Below are 14,717 nucleotides of genomic sequence, written 5' to 3' on the forward strand. Positions count from 1 at the left end.
CCCCCGCGGAAGGAGGTCCTGCCCTCCTCCCCATCACCGTTGCCTACTGCTGAGGCTGCCCACAAGTCTGGGGGCGAGGCCGCTGGAGGCGTCGCTGAGGGGAAGGGGCGATGGCAGCCCGAAGCCGTTCCCTGAGAGGAAACTGCCGCCCGCTGTGAGGCGCTGTCGTATTATTCGTGAAATACGGCTGCTCAAACTACCGTATTGCTGAACCCCAGCTCTCTGGCTCTGTTATTTCACAGGAAGTTGCGACTTTCCACAGAAGCAAAAATTTTGACTTTCGATGAAATGTAAAGAGTAATTGTCAGGAATTTGGCTTTAAAAATAAGGAATTCCGATCATATGGTACCAGTTTTGACCAAGTTATAATGATAACCCATTCAGTGTATTTTTTTTAATGTGGACCTTAAAAGGCATAAAGTTCTCTGCCATTTCATTTCAGCATTCATGCAGATGTGCCACAGCACTTCTAAATACTAAGTCAAGTAAAACGTTTCCATCCTTCCCACACAAGGAAAAATATCACAATGCCTAAAAAAACCAAAAAAATCCCACAACAAACAAACTGTGCTGACCGCCCTTATTCGAGTCTTCTGCGCATAAAGAGATTAAGAGAGCAAGGGCAAAGCTTCTTCCTTCCTCCCTGCACCCCCCCACCCCTGCCAGATCTGTGGTTTTAGATCTTCATGGAATCTGTTTCCATAAGGAGGATGAGCCACCTTATTGTTAATGTTAATCTTAATCAACATTAATCTTCAAAGTGTTATCATCCTGTCTATAGCCCTCACCCAGAACTGGGTTAAAAGACCAGTTAATAAGAAACCAGAATGATGAAACTAGTGAGTGGGTGTTTGATTGGAGGAGATCAAGATGTATGTGTTTTAATTTAAGAGCACTATGGTGATGGATGGTTTGGTTTGTTGTGGATTCTATGTTGTTCGCTTCTGTAATTTTAAACAATGAAGACTTGTTGCTTAGAAGTTAGGTAACTAACAGGTGTGTGTTTTAGAAGTAGTGATAATTAATTTTAGCTATGGAAACTATAAACAGACGTGGTCCAAGCATGGCTCAGGGACAAACTGCGACCCTATAAGGTAAAGAGGAAATAAGTTCATGAAGAGTTCACTGCCCTGCCGACCACCAGAGACCACCCGAGACCCCCAAGAAGACCCTAAAGGCTTTAGTGCGCATGTGTTTAAGATGATGCAATATTATAATTAGTTCTCGGAAATGTAATGAATATGTAACAAGGAAATTTAAAATATGTATGAGAAGCATGGATATAAACAGAAAGGTGACTAGACCAGGTGTGCTTGATTTGTGGCAAGTCCACCGAGCACCCAGGCCTGAATAAAACAATATCTCTCCTGAGCGTGTGGAATTGGTTACTTGCACGCCGGGCACGAATCCGCTTTTCGGACAACATTATGGCTCTTCTTAAGGCAGGCTGCAAGAAGGTTTAGGAAGTAAACAGTAGAGTAAACTTTCTTTACGTTGCCTTAGGGCTCAATTCATCTCTGCACTGTTGCGGAGTCCAGAGCAAAGATGGAAAAAAAGGCAATCTGCATCTTCCCTCCTTGTTGTGGTTTACTCCCAGCCAGCAAATAAACCCCACGCAGACGCTCGGTCACCCCCCACCTCCGGTGGGATGGGGGAGAGAATCGGGAGGGCACAAGTAGGAAAACTCCCAGGCTGAGATAAAAACAGTTTAATAATTGAAATAAAACAAAGTAGAACAGTAATAATAACAATGAGAACAACAACAATAACAGAATACACAAAGCAGTGATGCACAATGCAACTGCTCACCGACCGCCGACCCCGTGTCACGAATGGGGGGCGAGCCCCCCCACACCCCTGATTTTTATACTGAGCATGATGTCACATGGTATAGAATACCCCATTGGCCAGCTGGGTCCACCACCCCGGCTGTGCTCCCCCTCCCCGGTGCAAGCACCACCCAGCAACAGCCAAAGCATCAATGGGCCATCAACGCTCCTTTCACACCAAACCCAAAACACAGCACACCCCCCAAGCTACTGGGAAGAAAGTTAACTCTGTCCCTGCCGGAACCAGGACAATATCCACCCCTTATTCTATACCATCTACATCATGCCCAGGTCTCACATTTTCCCATACATTCCAACTAGTCATCACCACTTTTCCTACCTTTTGATATATACACACACAGAGATATCATTCCCTTAGTCCATGGGCCACCCCTCTAAAATGTCTGTTGAGTTCATTTAGTCCATGACTTCAGGTTCCATCTGTCATAACAGTCTTGCAGGGCAGGAGAGATGGTGTGTGGTGTTGGATTGTTGCATGCTGAGGCCAGTTCTGGGCACTCATCCGGTTCTATCATCATTGCACCTTGCTCAGTTTCATCGGAGTTCCTTCTTCATTAAACCGGGTAATTCTTACTGCAATACTGTTAATATGGCATACAGTAACCATAGAAGTGATGACATACAGTATTATATAGTAACTAACATCATACAATCCAGTTCATTGGCTGTTTTCACCCAAAATCAAATCCCCTTGAGGTACACACCGGACTCCCCATCCTTTCGCATTACCCACCAAGTGCACCCAGGTCCTTGAGCAAAAGCAATCCCACGGATGGGTTTTCCCTTGCCAGAGGCAGGAGTAACCCAGACTGTCTTCCCCAGCATATTTCTCATATGCACAAGAGGGACTTTATCCCCCTCTACGGTATGTAAGGGTTTTGATTGGGCAGGGTCAGCTCGAGTGACAGATCCCCTAGTATTGACTAACCAGGTAGCTTTTGCTAAATGTGTGTCCCAATGCTTGAATGTCCCACCACCCATTGCCCTCAGTGTTGTCTTTAGCAGTCTGTTGTATTGTTCAATTTCTCCGGAGGCTGGTGCATGGTAGGGGATGTGATAGACCCACTCAATGCCATGCTCTTTGGCCCAGGTGTCTATGAGGGTGTTTTGGAAATTAGTCCCGTTGTCTGACTCAATTCTTTCTGGGGTGCCATGTCACCATAGGACTTGCTTTTCAAGGCCCAGGATGGTGTTCCGGGCAGTGGCATGGGGCACGGGATATGTTTCCAGCCATCCGGTGGTTGCTTCCACCATGGTAAGCACATAGCGCTTGCCTTGTCGGGTTTGTGGGAGTGTGGTATAATCACTCTGCCAGGCCTCCCCATATTTATATTTCAGCCATCGTCCTCCATACCAAAGAGGCTTTACTCGCTTGGCTTGCTTGATTGCAGCGCATGTTTCACATTCATGGATAACCTGTGCAATAGCATACATGGTCAAGTCCACCCCTCGATCACGAGCCCATCTGTATGTTGCGTCTCTTCCTTGATGGCCCGAACAGTAGAACAGTAATAATAGAAGTAGAAGAAGAATAATAGAAGTAGAACAGTAATAATAATGATTACAACAACAATAGCAGAATATACAAAGCAGGCGATGCACAATGCAACTGCTCACCAACCGCCGACCGCGTGTCACAAACGGGGGGGCGAGCTCCCCCACACTCCTGCATCCAAAAGCTATTCCGGAGCTTTTTCTTCTTGGTTGCCTGAGTGGAATTCCTATTAGTGTAAATGAAAAGTAAATAGGTGCATTGAGAATGGATATATGCCTTGACTTGGAAAAGTGGGGCTTCAATTTGTGTTTCTGAAAAAGCAAAACTTCCTCTGAAACTCGTGCTTGAAACCTTATGTTCTACACACTTTTAATGAAAATGTGGCAGGATCAAACCCATAAGTGTTGACATAAATATGGAAGGATGTGGTTTAGAGCTGTACTTCACTGAGATTTCACTTGCATATATCTTAATTTCCCATTAATTCTGATTTTTAATCAGCCATATAGTTCTGTAAAAACAGTGAGTTTATGAAAGCTGAATTAAGCAGCAGGGACTCCTTCCTATGTCCCCTACCCCAGTATTCGGAATTCGAACAAGTCATGGACACTTCTGTAAAGCAAAATCTATAATGTTGGCAGCTTCTCTGTATTCTGTATGTTTAGAATTTTATTGTTTTAAATAAAGTAAGCAGGACAAATATTTTAACGGTTGAGGTTTACTTGCAGATCCTATATAAAAAGTTACAGTCATATTTCTGTGAGAAACTTCCTTACAAAATGTTACTGGCTTTATGAAAATTTCTTGAAAACACAATGTCCAATAACCACTTCTTTATTCTTATCCATGATATTAACCTCCAGTAAGTTAAGCTGGAGTTTGTACTTCAGAGAATACACAAGAGTGAAAAGGCAATAGCTAATATTACATTGTTGTTATTGAAAATGGTGATTAGAATGTCAAATAGCCCCATCCAGACAGCAGATAAACATTATACTTTGTGAAAATCCATTAAAGAAGGTTGTGCTTGAGCATAAAATCCCCTTCAGTCTGTAACATACTCCAATAATAAAACTGAACACAGAAATGAAAACTGGAAAAATTGCAGTGACCTTTATGTGTACTGGCTAAGTTCATCTAAACATGAAATTAAACTTCTGTTTATATATATTGTGAACATTGTGAGCAGCGTGCTCTGTTTGCCAAATTTTGCTTCCATGTGCATGCTTGGTGAATAAGCAATTTAGGGAAGTTCTGTCAGTATAGCCATGAATTAAGTTGCCCAGGTTGTGCATCAGCTACTTTAAAAGCCTGGCCCTTTGCCCCTTATGAAAACTTCAGCTTAGTTCTTTTATTTCTATTACATTTTTATGTGTAATCAAGTCTGCCTTCACATGCCCACTAACTCTTGTTCCAGCAGGGCCATTGTGCTGGTTTTGACTGGGATAGAGTTAATTTTCTTCACAGTAGCTACTATGGGGCTATGTTTTGGATTTGTGCTGAAAACAGTGTTGATAATACAGGGATGTTTTCGTTATTGCTGAGCAGTGCTTACACAGAGTCAAGGCCTTTTCTGCTTCTCACACCACCCCACCAGCGAGTAGGCTGGGGGTGCACAAGCAGTTGGGAGGGGACACAGCTGGGACAGCTGACCCCAACTGACCAAAGGGATATTCCAGACCATACGACGTCATGCTCAGCAATAAAAGCTGGGGGAAGAAGAAGGAAGGGGGGGACATTCGGAGTGATGGCGTTTGTCTTCCCAAGTAACCATTATGCGTTATGGAGCCCTGCTTTCCTGGAGATGGCTGAACACCTGCCTGCCAATAGGAAGTAGTGAATGAATTCCTTGATTTGCTTTGCTTGCACGCATGGCTTTTGCTTTCCCTATTAAACTGTCTTTATCTCAACCCATGAGTTTTCTCACTTTTACCCTTCCAGTTCTCTCCCCCATCCCACCGTGGGGGAGTGAGTGAGCAGCTGTGTGGTGCTTAGTTGCTGGCTGGGGTTAAACCATGACAGCTGTTCTCACAGATAATAATCCAATGGCATACTCTCTTTATAGACTCATCTTGCATAGATTTTTTCAGAATTGATGACGTTGGCCTTCTGAAAAATCAGGTCTCCTGAAGATAAACTCAAAGAAATTACAGAATAAACAGTTGCAAATAATTGATAGTGTTTCCTTAGGTGAAAGCAAAACTTTACCTTCCTTTTATCACTCTTTTTTGTCTGCTATAGTCACTGAATACTTAAATACGGAATCGTGATGATTTTGCAGACCTTCATGATGTTTTTGTGTAAAGGCATTTAAACCTATGTTTTCAAAGAATGCTCTTTGGTGATGAAGGACTTCTCCTTCTTCATAGATAGTAGAGCAACGTCAGTGCTGCTCTAGGTCCATGTATTAGCCTCTGCAGCATTTGTGCTGTCTCCATCCTTTAGGTTGGGGATGAGTTCTGGACTGAGACTTCTTTCTAGGAAGTTGTGGCACCGTAAATCCTTCCTTCTTCCTTTTTTTGTTCCATGTCCTTGCCTCCTACTCTACCCCCTTTCAGCCTTCCTCTCTCTCCCTGCTCTGTAGCACTCTGAACCTGCTGCTCTGTTTTTCTCACTCCACTGTGCTGCTCTCTGCCAGCCTGCTGACACCACCACGTCATCCTGTCACTTCCACCACAGGGGCAAGGATGGTGGAAGTGAAGCCGAGGCATTTCTTGTGTGGAGAGATATATGGAAGAGCAGCAGGGTGAGGAGGTGGAAGAACATTATGCTGGGACACACTGGATATGAGGGAGCATCCTCCAGCCTGGCGATGGGCAGAGGAAGAAATGTGCAACTAAAAGAGTGGGTCAACGCTTACACAAATAAGCTAAGAAGTATGGTGTGTTATAGGGTATATAACATGCAGGGAGGGCAACTAAAGAGTATGTGAATAAAGGCCAGCTGAAGGTATTTGAAAATCCCACTGCGCCTGCCTTGGAGAGGAGCCCACACCCGTGCTCTGTGCGGTGGCGGAGCCCCTCGGGCAGACCCTTTGCAGCGTGCTCCGCAGCCCCAGCCCTGCAGCGTGCTGTGTCTTGCCTTGCACACAATGAGCCCCCCAAGGGCTGTTCTCTGCAGTACTTGTTAGCTGTATACGCCAAGCCTGATGTGACTGAACATTAATCAATACTACTTTGCTCACTTAACATAAAATTTTCCTCCTATTGTTGCCCTTCTTTTTATTATGTAAATAATATCAGACAGCTCCAGCTATTCCAACTGCGTGCTGTGTAGCAAGCTGTGAGGGGGCCAGCCATGGCTTCCTGGGTTTCTTCTGATGTGACAGAGGTTCATCTGCAGGACTGGGGGCACAAAGAGAAGCATAGGACGAAGAGGGGAGTGCAGCAGGTTGGGAAGCCCGCCACGTGCTGTCAGCTCCTGAGCGGGAGAAGCGCCTTGCAGCTCTTCTGCTGCTACGGGCTCCCGTGGGAGACCCCTTCCTTTGTGAGCAGAAAGCACAGAGGGGGGTGGCCTGCCTGATGGGTGGTTTCACGTGGGCATAGAGGAAACTGGTTGCACGGCTGCTCAGCCCCAGAGGGGCTTGCTCGCTTGCCCCTCGCTCCCATGCTTTCTTAACATCAGCAATGCAGAGGCTAGGATTTTCTGGAGTAGAGGAGAAACAATGGAATAATGACATCCTGGGGGGCACACACAATACTGAAAATCGATGTAGTTGAAAGCAGAAGTTTTTTTTTTAAACTGAGTTTGGTTAAGTCATCAGGTTTGGGGGTTTGTTAACACAAGCAATCTTTTTCAGTAGCCTCAAGCCGGTCTGTTTGAGCTCTCCCAATGTTCCTGAGCTCTCTAAATGAAGTGGGGGAGACCAGATGATATGTTCCTCACTTTGCCAGTCAAGACTCTTCTAGAAACCAAATTTGCTCCAGTCTGCAATCTGCACAGACCCTTTTGGTGACACTGTTCAGTTAGGAAAACTGGATGAGTTAAATTCCTACCAAGACCAAGTCTATACACCAGGGCATCCACATCCATTTTGAATTCAGTGCCATTAAACACGTTTCAGTTCCTAGGGCTCCTCAAAGGGCAGACTCCAGCCTGCATCCTGACAGGTGTGGTCCTTTGCGTGGATCTCGGCAAGATCTCAGGCTCTTCCCGGGCTCAGACACCCCCACCGACGTCGGTCATTCCCGGCTCGGGCCCCGACGGTTCGCTCCCTTCTGGTCCACCCGAGGGCTCGGCCATTCCCCGGCTCGGAACCCGACGGCGCGGCCCTACCCCGGCGCAGCCCCCGCCTGCCCCCAGGGTCCGGAGGAGCCCCGGCCAATGGCCTGCCGCCGTCATTCCCCGAACGCGGGGGCAGCCCCCGTTAAACGGCGAGGCCCGGAGCAGAGTGGCGTGCCGTTCTCTGCCGCCCTGCTCGGCCCGCGGCCGTCATGGTGTGCGAGCGCGGCGCTGCCCTGCTGCTCCTGCAGCTCCTGCAGCTCGCTCTGCAGCTGTGCCCGGGCCGCGCCACGCCGCCTGCCCCACGAGGTAAGCCCCCCGCCCCCATCCCCCGCTGCTTCCCTTGTTTTAGCGAACTTTTCTTTCCTCCTTCTTTCATTCAAGACGACTTTGGGTTTGCAGCGCCCTGTCCCGTCCGCTGGGAGCTGTGCTTGGGGGCTCTGTGCCGGTAGGGCAAGGGGGGATGAGGGGGCACCCATTTGCCAACCTACGCGTGGAGCTGAGGAGCCGCCAGCTCTGCAGGTGGCCCGGGGCGAGCTGCCCTGCGCCTGCGAGGGGAGCCGGAGCCGTCACGGGTAGTGGGGGCTGCCTCTGCCCGGCGGGGCGCAGAAAGCGCCCGCTAAGCCGCCCCCGCCCATGCTTTGCCCCGCCAGGCTTGCGGTGGCAACCAGAGGAGGTCGCGGTGTAGCTGCGCCGTCAGCCACCCCCCCTAAAATCAGCAGAAAGTGGACTGATTTTTATAGGGGTGCTAGTAGGTGTGGTGAACGTCTGAAGAGCACTTTGCAACTGCAAGATGCAAGTTCTCATAAATGAGAAGTAAATTACTAAGCTATGACAACTCGTTGGGAAAACTCTACTTCATAAAGTACATAGGAAAAAAGATACCTTCTAAATCCAGCATTACTTTGTATGGCAATATTATGCACATAGTAAGTCAGAACCTGCTTTGTTTTAGAATCTACAGCCTTAAAGCTGCTCCTGGTTCTCTGTGCATTTTTAACCCTCTCCATTGTCTTATGAAATTGTTATAAGGGGCCTCAAACAAGAATGCACCCAAGGACATAATTTGCAACTGTGAATGGTCCATCCTGGTGGAGTGTAGATAAACCAGCAGACACCAATTGAAACCAAGATAAGGAACTTGAGAACTTTACAAACAGAGAGATAAGCAAAGACAAGACCATATATGGAAAAGAAGACTCAGAGTTCATGGAAAGGACACTAAAAGAAACCTCTTCAACCACCACTAGGGACCCCCAGAGACCACCGAAGACCCCCATGGAGGTCCCTCAGAGACCCAAGCCGCATGCGTAATAACTATGTAAATATGACAATTAGTTCCCGGAAATAGAATGAATATGTATAATTCTTCCGGGAGATCCAATGTATATGTATGATGTAGGACGATATAAGCTGTAACTGATGCAACACGCGGCATGCACGTTAGGTGGAACGATGCCCCGTGCATCCAGCGCTGTAATAAAGAGAATGCCTGCTTCTTAATGCTGCATTGGGGTTAAGAGGTTTATTCCCGATTTCGGTGACAGTTTTGGCACCCCAGGTGGGACACTGCTTCTGAATCTCGACGGATCCACGGGATCGCAGGACCTCCAGCCGGCACCGAGGGATTCTCGGGGAGAACCTCTGATCCCCGGACCGAAGAGCTCTGAGCAAGACCCCTGGGAAGGTAAAGGCATTCCTTTCTTTAAAAGGGTGGTTGCCTGCCCGTAAGGTGCGGCGAAAGCCTTGCAGGGTTGGGCTATAAAGGTGCCTAAGGGAAGGGGTGGGTTAGAGTCCCACTAATATAGGGGTTAGAGTCCCCCGGGGTTAGAGTCCCAAAGGATTGGATCCTATCGGACGAAAGTCCGTAGGACACCTGGGTTTTGGAAACCTTCAGCCAAGGGGTGGGTTAGAGTCCCACTAATATAGGGGTTAGAGTCCCCTGGGTTAGAGTCCCACTGAAACCGGCATAGGGATTCGAGTCCCCTTCGATTGTTTGTGTAAGGCTATTGTCTCTGTGTTTTGGGTTGCTGTTGCTATTTGTGGCTATTTTGTGTGAAGTTGTTGGTTTTGTGTTTTGTGTTGCTGCTGGATCTTTTATAATGGGTAATAAACCCTCGGCGGAAGGGGGGATTCTGAAAAGATCTCCCCTAGGATGTATACTGAAACATTTGGGAAAATTGGGGGGGGACCCTCTCACTCGAAAACAGCTTATAGAGTATTGTAATAATTGGTGGCCAACGTATACTCTCGAAGATCAGGAAAAATGGCTGAAAAATAGAACTCTAAGATATAACACTATACTACAATTGATGTTGTTTTGCAGGCGGGAGGGTAAATGGGATGAAGTATCATATGTGGATTTATTTTTCACACTAAGAAATCACCCGGAATGGCAGGAGGAATGCGGAATAATCCCACAGGACCCTATGATCTTGGCCCTAAAAAAAGAAGGGAGGGGTAGGAATTTAAAACGATGTTGTTCTGCTTGTAGTATTAGGAAGAGATGTTTGAAATGTGAACGGGAGGAAGATGATGATTTGGAATTAATGGTTGCTCCCCAGCAGAGGTTGGGAGAAAGTCCTGACGATGATGATGAAATTAGTGGTGTGAGCAGGGCAAGAGAAAGTGGTCGTAGGTGAGCCGATGAGGCTGGTGGTGCGGGAGGATCAAGGGAAAATAGCTATGAACAGGGAGGGCGATCTGGTCGGGCAGAAGGATTTAGTCCAGTTGCAGGAAGAACGAGGGGACGACAAGGGGAAGCAGGAGAGGTTTTACAAGCTCCCCTCCGGCAAGCGGTCGGAAATAATGGGCCAGTAACAGTTAAAGTACCATTTTCAAGAACGGATTTAAGGTCCTGGAAGGAAATGGCGGGTATTTATAGAGAAGACCCAGAAAGGGTGTTTAAAGTATTTGAAACTATAATCAGGACCCAAGACCCTGATTGGAATGATTTCCAGGTAATATTAGACACATTGCTAGACGGTACTGAAAAGAAGATGGTATTAAACACTGCTCGGAAACAAGTAGAAGGGGCACATGCTAATGGGATTTGCAGGGAACGATAGATCAAAATTTCCCCGCCGCAGATCCAGGGTGGAATCCCAACCAGCCAGGACCCCGGGGACTTTTAACAAGATATCAGAGATGGATATTATTTGGCATAAGGCATGCTATGCCGAAAGCGATTAATTGGTCCAAATTATATGAGGTTAAACGAGAACCAAATGAATCCCCGTCTGCCTTCATGGAGTGATTGAAAGTCACTGCCCAGAAATATACTAATTTGGACCCTGAAAAGCCAGAAGAGGCTGTTCAATTGGCTTCTATTTTTATGGGACAGTCGGCCCCAGATATAAGAAAGAAACTTCAAAAATTGGAAGGGGCAGACTCAAGGGATTTGGGAAAGATGTTAGAGATAGCATGGACAATTTTTAATAATAGGAAGAAGGAAAAAGAGACACGACAGGCTCAAAGGGAAAACCTAAGAGAGGGGAAATCGATTGCTGCTTTGACAGGGGCTCCTGGAGGAGCCTATGGAGGAAAGGGAGGAATAGGAAGGGGTTACCGGGGGATGGGAAGAGGTAGGGGAAGGGGAAAATCATCTCCTTTTGTGCAACCCGGTCTTGCGGAAGATCAGTGTGCAATCTGCAAAGAAAGAGGGCATTGGAAAAGGGAATGTCCTCAGGCTGGGAACTTGGACCCAGCCCTACAAGCCATTAAGCTGATGACATTAGACAATGAATCCTGAAGGGGACCGGGGGAATCATCCCCAGCTGAACCCCTGGTTACACTAAAGCTGGGGAACGATGAGGTAGAATTTTTAGTTGATGTGGGAGCCACTTATTCTGTACTTAATACTTGTAAAGGAAGCCTTAGCCATGAAACTGTAAGCGTTGTTGGTGCCACAGGGAAACGAGAAAATCGGCCCTTTGTGCAGCCCTTAAAATTTAAGTTAGGAAAACAATGGGTGACTCACCAATTTTTGTATATGCCTGAATGTCCGACACCCTTGATGGGAAGGAATTTATTGAGTAAACTAGACGTGCAGATAACCTTTGAGAATGGAGAGGTACAGCTGCTAATACCTGAATCAAAAGCTGTGGAAGCGAGAATTTTTATGTTACAGAATACGCAAAAAACAGAAGAAGAAATTCCTGCAGAAGTAGAGGATGCAGTAACACCTTTGGTATGGGCTAGTGGAATCCCAGGTCGGTCTAAATTGGCGAAACCAGCAAAGGTTGTTCTAAAACCCGGAACTAAACCGGTAAGACAAAAACAGTATCCTATTAAGTGGGAGGATAGAAAGGGGTTGGAAGAGTTAATAATGAAATTTTTGAACTATGGATTACTGATAGAATGTGAATCAGAATATAACACCCTGATATTGCCAGTAAAAAAGCAAAATGGCAAGGAATATAGATTACTTCAGGATTTAAGAGCTGTAAATCAGATTGTTCAAGATATTCACCCGGTAGTGGCTAATCCATATACCTTGCTGACATCCTTAAAGGAAAAGCATAAGTGGTTTACTGTACTTGATCTCAAGGATGCTTTCTTCTGCATACCTTTAGACAAAGACAGTCAGGCGATATTCGCCTTTGAATGGGAAAGCCCCACCACCGGACGCAAAACACAACTTACCTGGACGGTGTTGCCTCAAGGGTTTAAAAATAGTCCAACAATATTTGGCAACCAATTGGCAAAGGAGCTGGAATTATGGAAAAAGGAAAACCCAGAAGGAACAATACTGCAATATGTAGATGACATTTTGTTGGCTACAGAGACTCGGGGAGAGTGTTTGCAGATGACTATAGGTCTGTTGAATTTCTTAGGACAAGGAGGATATCGTGTATCAAAAAGCAAAGCTCAGGTAGGGAAAGAGACTGTGGTTTACCTAGGCTTTGAGATTTCCCAAGAAAAATGGAGACTGGGAGCCGACAGAAAAGAAGTGATCTGCCAAACCCAGGAACCAAGAACTGTACGAGAATTGAGGGCGTTTTTAGGTATGGCCGGATGGTGCAGACTGTGGATTCTCAACTATGGACTGTTGGTAAAACCCCTTGTCGTGGTTTAAGCTGGCAGGCAGCCAAACCCCACGCAGCCGCTCGCTCACTCCCCCGCCCTGGTGGGATGGGGAGAGAATCGGACGGTTAAGAGTGAGAAAAACATGTGGGTTGAGATAAAGACAGTTTAATAGAACAGAAGAGGGAAAATAATAATAATAATAATAATAATAATAATGATAATAATAATGATAAAATATACAAAATGAGTGATGCACAATGCAATTGCTCACCACCCATGCTGACCAATAACTAAGTAGCGATTGCTACTTCCTGGATCACGCCTACCATTCATATACTGAGCATGATGTCACATGGTATGGAATACCCGGTTGGCCAGCTGGGCCAGCTGTCCTGGCTATGCTCCCTCCCAGCCTCTGCGTTTGGTGGAGCATGGAAGCTGTCCTTGACAGGGCACTTAGCAACAACTGAAAACATCAGTGTGTTATCAACATTCTTCTCATACTAAATCCAAAACACAGCACTAGGAAGAAATAGAACTCTATCCCAGCCGAAACCAGGACAGTATCCACCCCTTATTCTATACCATTTACGTCATGCCTAGGTCTCACATTTTTCAATACATTCCAATTAATCACCACCACTTTTCTTGTCTTTATATATATTTATATATACACACAGATATCATTCCCTTAGTCTATGGGCCATCCCTCTAATATGTCCATTGAGTTCATTTAGTCCATGACTTTGGGCTCCATCTGTCATAACAGTCTTTCAGGGCAAGAGAGATGGTGTGTGGTGTTGGATTGTTGCATGCTGAGGCCAGTTCTGATTCCATTATCGCTGCGCTCATCCGGTTCTATCATCATTGCACTTTGCTCAGTTTCATTGGAGTTAGTGGGAGAAGGGGTTAAGGTAGTAGAGTGACTGATAGTAGTTAAAGGATTAGTCTGATACTTTGTTGTGTAAATTAACTGAGGCACCTCACAAGGACAGTTCCTGATAAGAACTAAAAACTTGCCTTAAGGACCAGCTAAAACTGACCCTGCAGTTTGAGCAAGAGTCAAGGAACAACTGAGCCTGCGCAAAAACAAAAGGTTACTAGCGGTGACGGAGAGGAACCACTAACCTTCATCCCCACGACCCCCGACGACCACCACTAGGAGGCAATGCACAAGCGCAGATGGGAGGGGTCCATGGAAATGACTTCTTGGAACTCATTTTAATACAAAGCGGGGACAGGTCATGCATATGTATAGGTGTAATACGAAACTCTATGAATATGTAATATTTTACTGTATATATTTATGGTAAGTGCCGCGTTGAGGCGCGCACGACTTTGGTGGGACTACCCCCCATGCTGCCCAGCGCTGAATAAACATACCTACTTTACAATCTCATAGATTGTGGAGTCCGGTTTCCGCAAGTCAGCTTTGGCGAGCCAGGCAGGAGACTCTCTGCTTCACCGCGGGATCGGCTGAGGAGCGGACGCCCCTGGGCGCGCCCCGAGCACTTCCTCGGAGGGGACTACGCTGCCAGCCACTCACCGTGGGAGTAGACAAGAACCTCCTGAGTCCGCGGAAAGGAAAGGTATGTTTTAGGAGAGGGGCCTGTAAGTTGTACGCATGGCTGGGGCTGCTGGTAAATCGCGCAGAGACTTCTGGCGTGCAGCATAGTCCCCGTATGGTAGGAGGGTACCCTGCACGGTAGGGGATTCGCTGACCGATAGAGCGGCCGCTAGCGATCTTGGGAGTAGATCAAGTGAATCCGAGGTTTCCGCTGCATCCCAGTGTTGGGAGCCAGGACGGACCTGCTAATGACTGGTATATAAGAAGCAGGAGAAGGGTAAGCGGACCTCCTTGCAATTGCGATTGGGTCATCTTTACGGTTGCAGCTGCTGGGTGGATGTACAACTAGTCTGAGGAGTTGTACGTGGCATGGCCATAAGTATTATCATCTGTTGCAACAATTTATTGTGTGACTGAGTGTCTGTGTTGTATGAGTGAGACGCAGCACAGCTGCGAAGTGAGTGCGGAGTTCTGATCCGCGGTTCCGTAATCTCCGCGAGGAGAGCGGCCAGAGACGAACGAAGTGAATGATAGGATCGAGCCTTCGTCTTTTGTG

The 14,717-nt window shown here is 46.7% G+C and overlaps 1 protein-coding gene across 1 annotated transcript in view; it reads left to right on the forward strand.

Moving 5' to 3' along the window:
- The first annotated feature begins 7,778 nt into the window (after window positions 1-7,778).
- Window positions 7,779-14,717, forward strand: part of LOC142075041 (thrombospondin-4-like) — a 60,856-nt gene continuing 53,917 nt past the window's right edge. The window contains exon 1 of the mRNA XM_075136037.1: window positions 7,779-7,875. Coding sequence (XP_074992138.1) covers window positions 7,779-7,875 — 97 coding nt within the window. The remainder of the gene's footprint in view (window positions 7,876-14,717) is intronic.

This window comes from Calonectris borealis, chromosome W (genome assembly GCF_964195595.1).
Source record: "Calonectris borealis chromosome W, bCalBor7.hap1.2, whole genome shotgun sequence".
In the NCBI taxonomy this organism is placed as follows: Eukaryota; Metazoa; Chordata; class Aves; order Procellariiformes; family Procellariidae; genus Calonectris; species Calonectris borealis.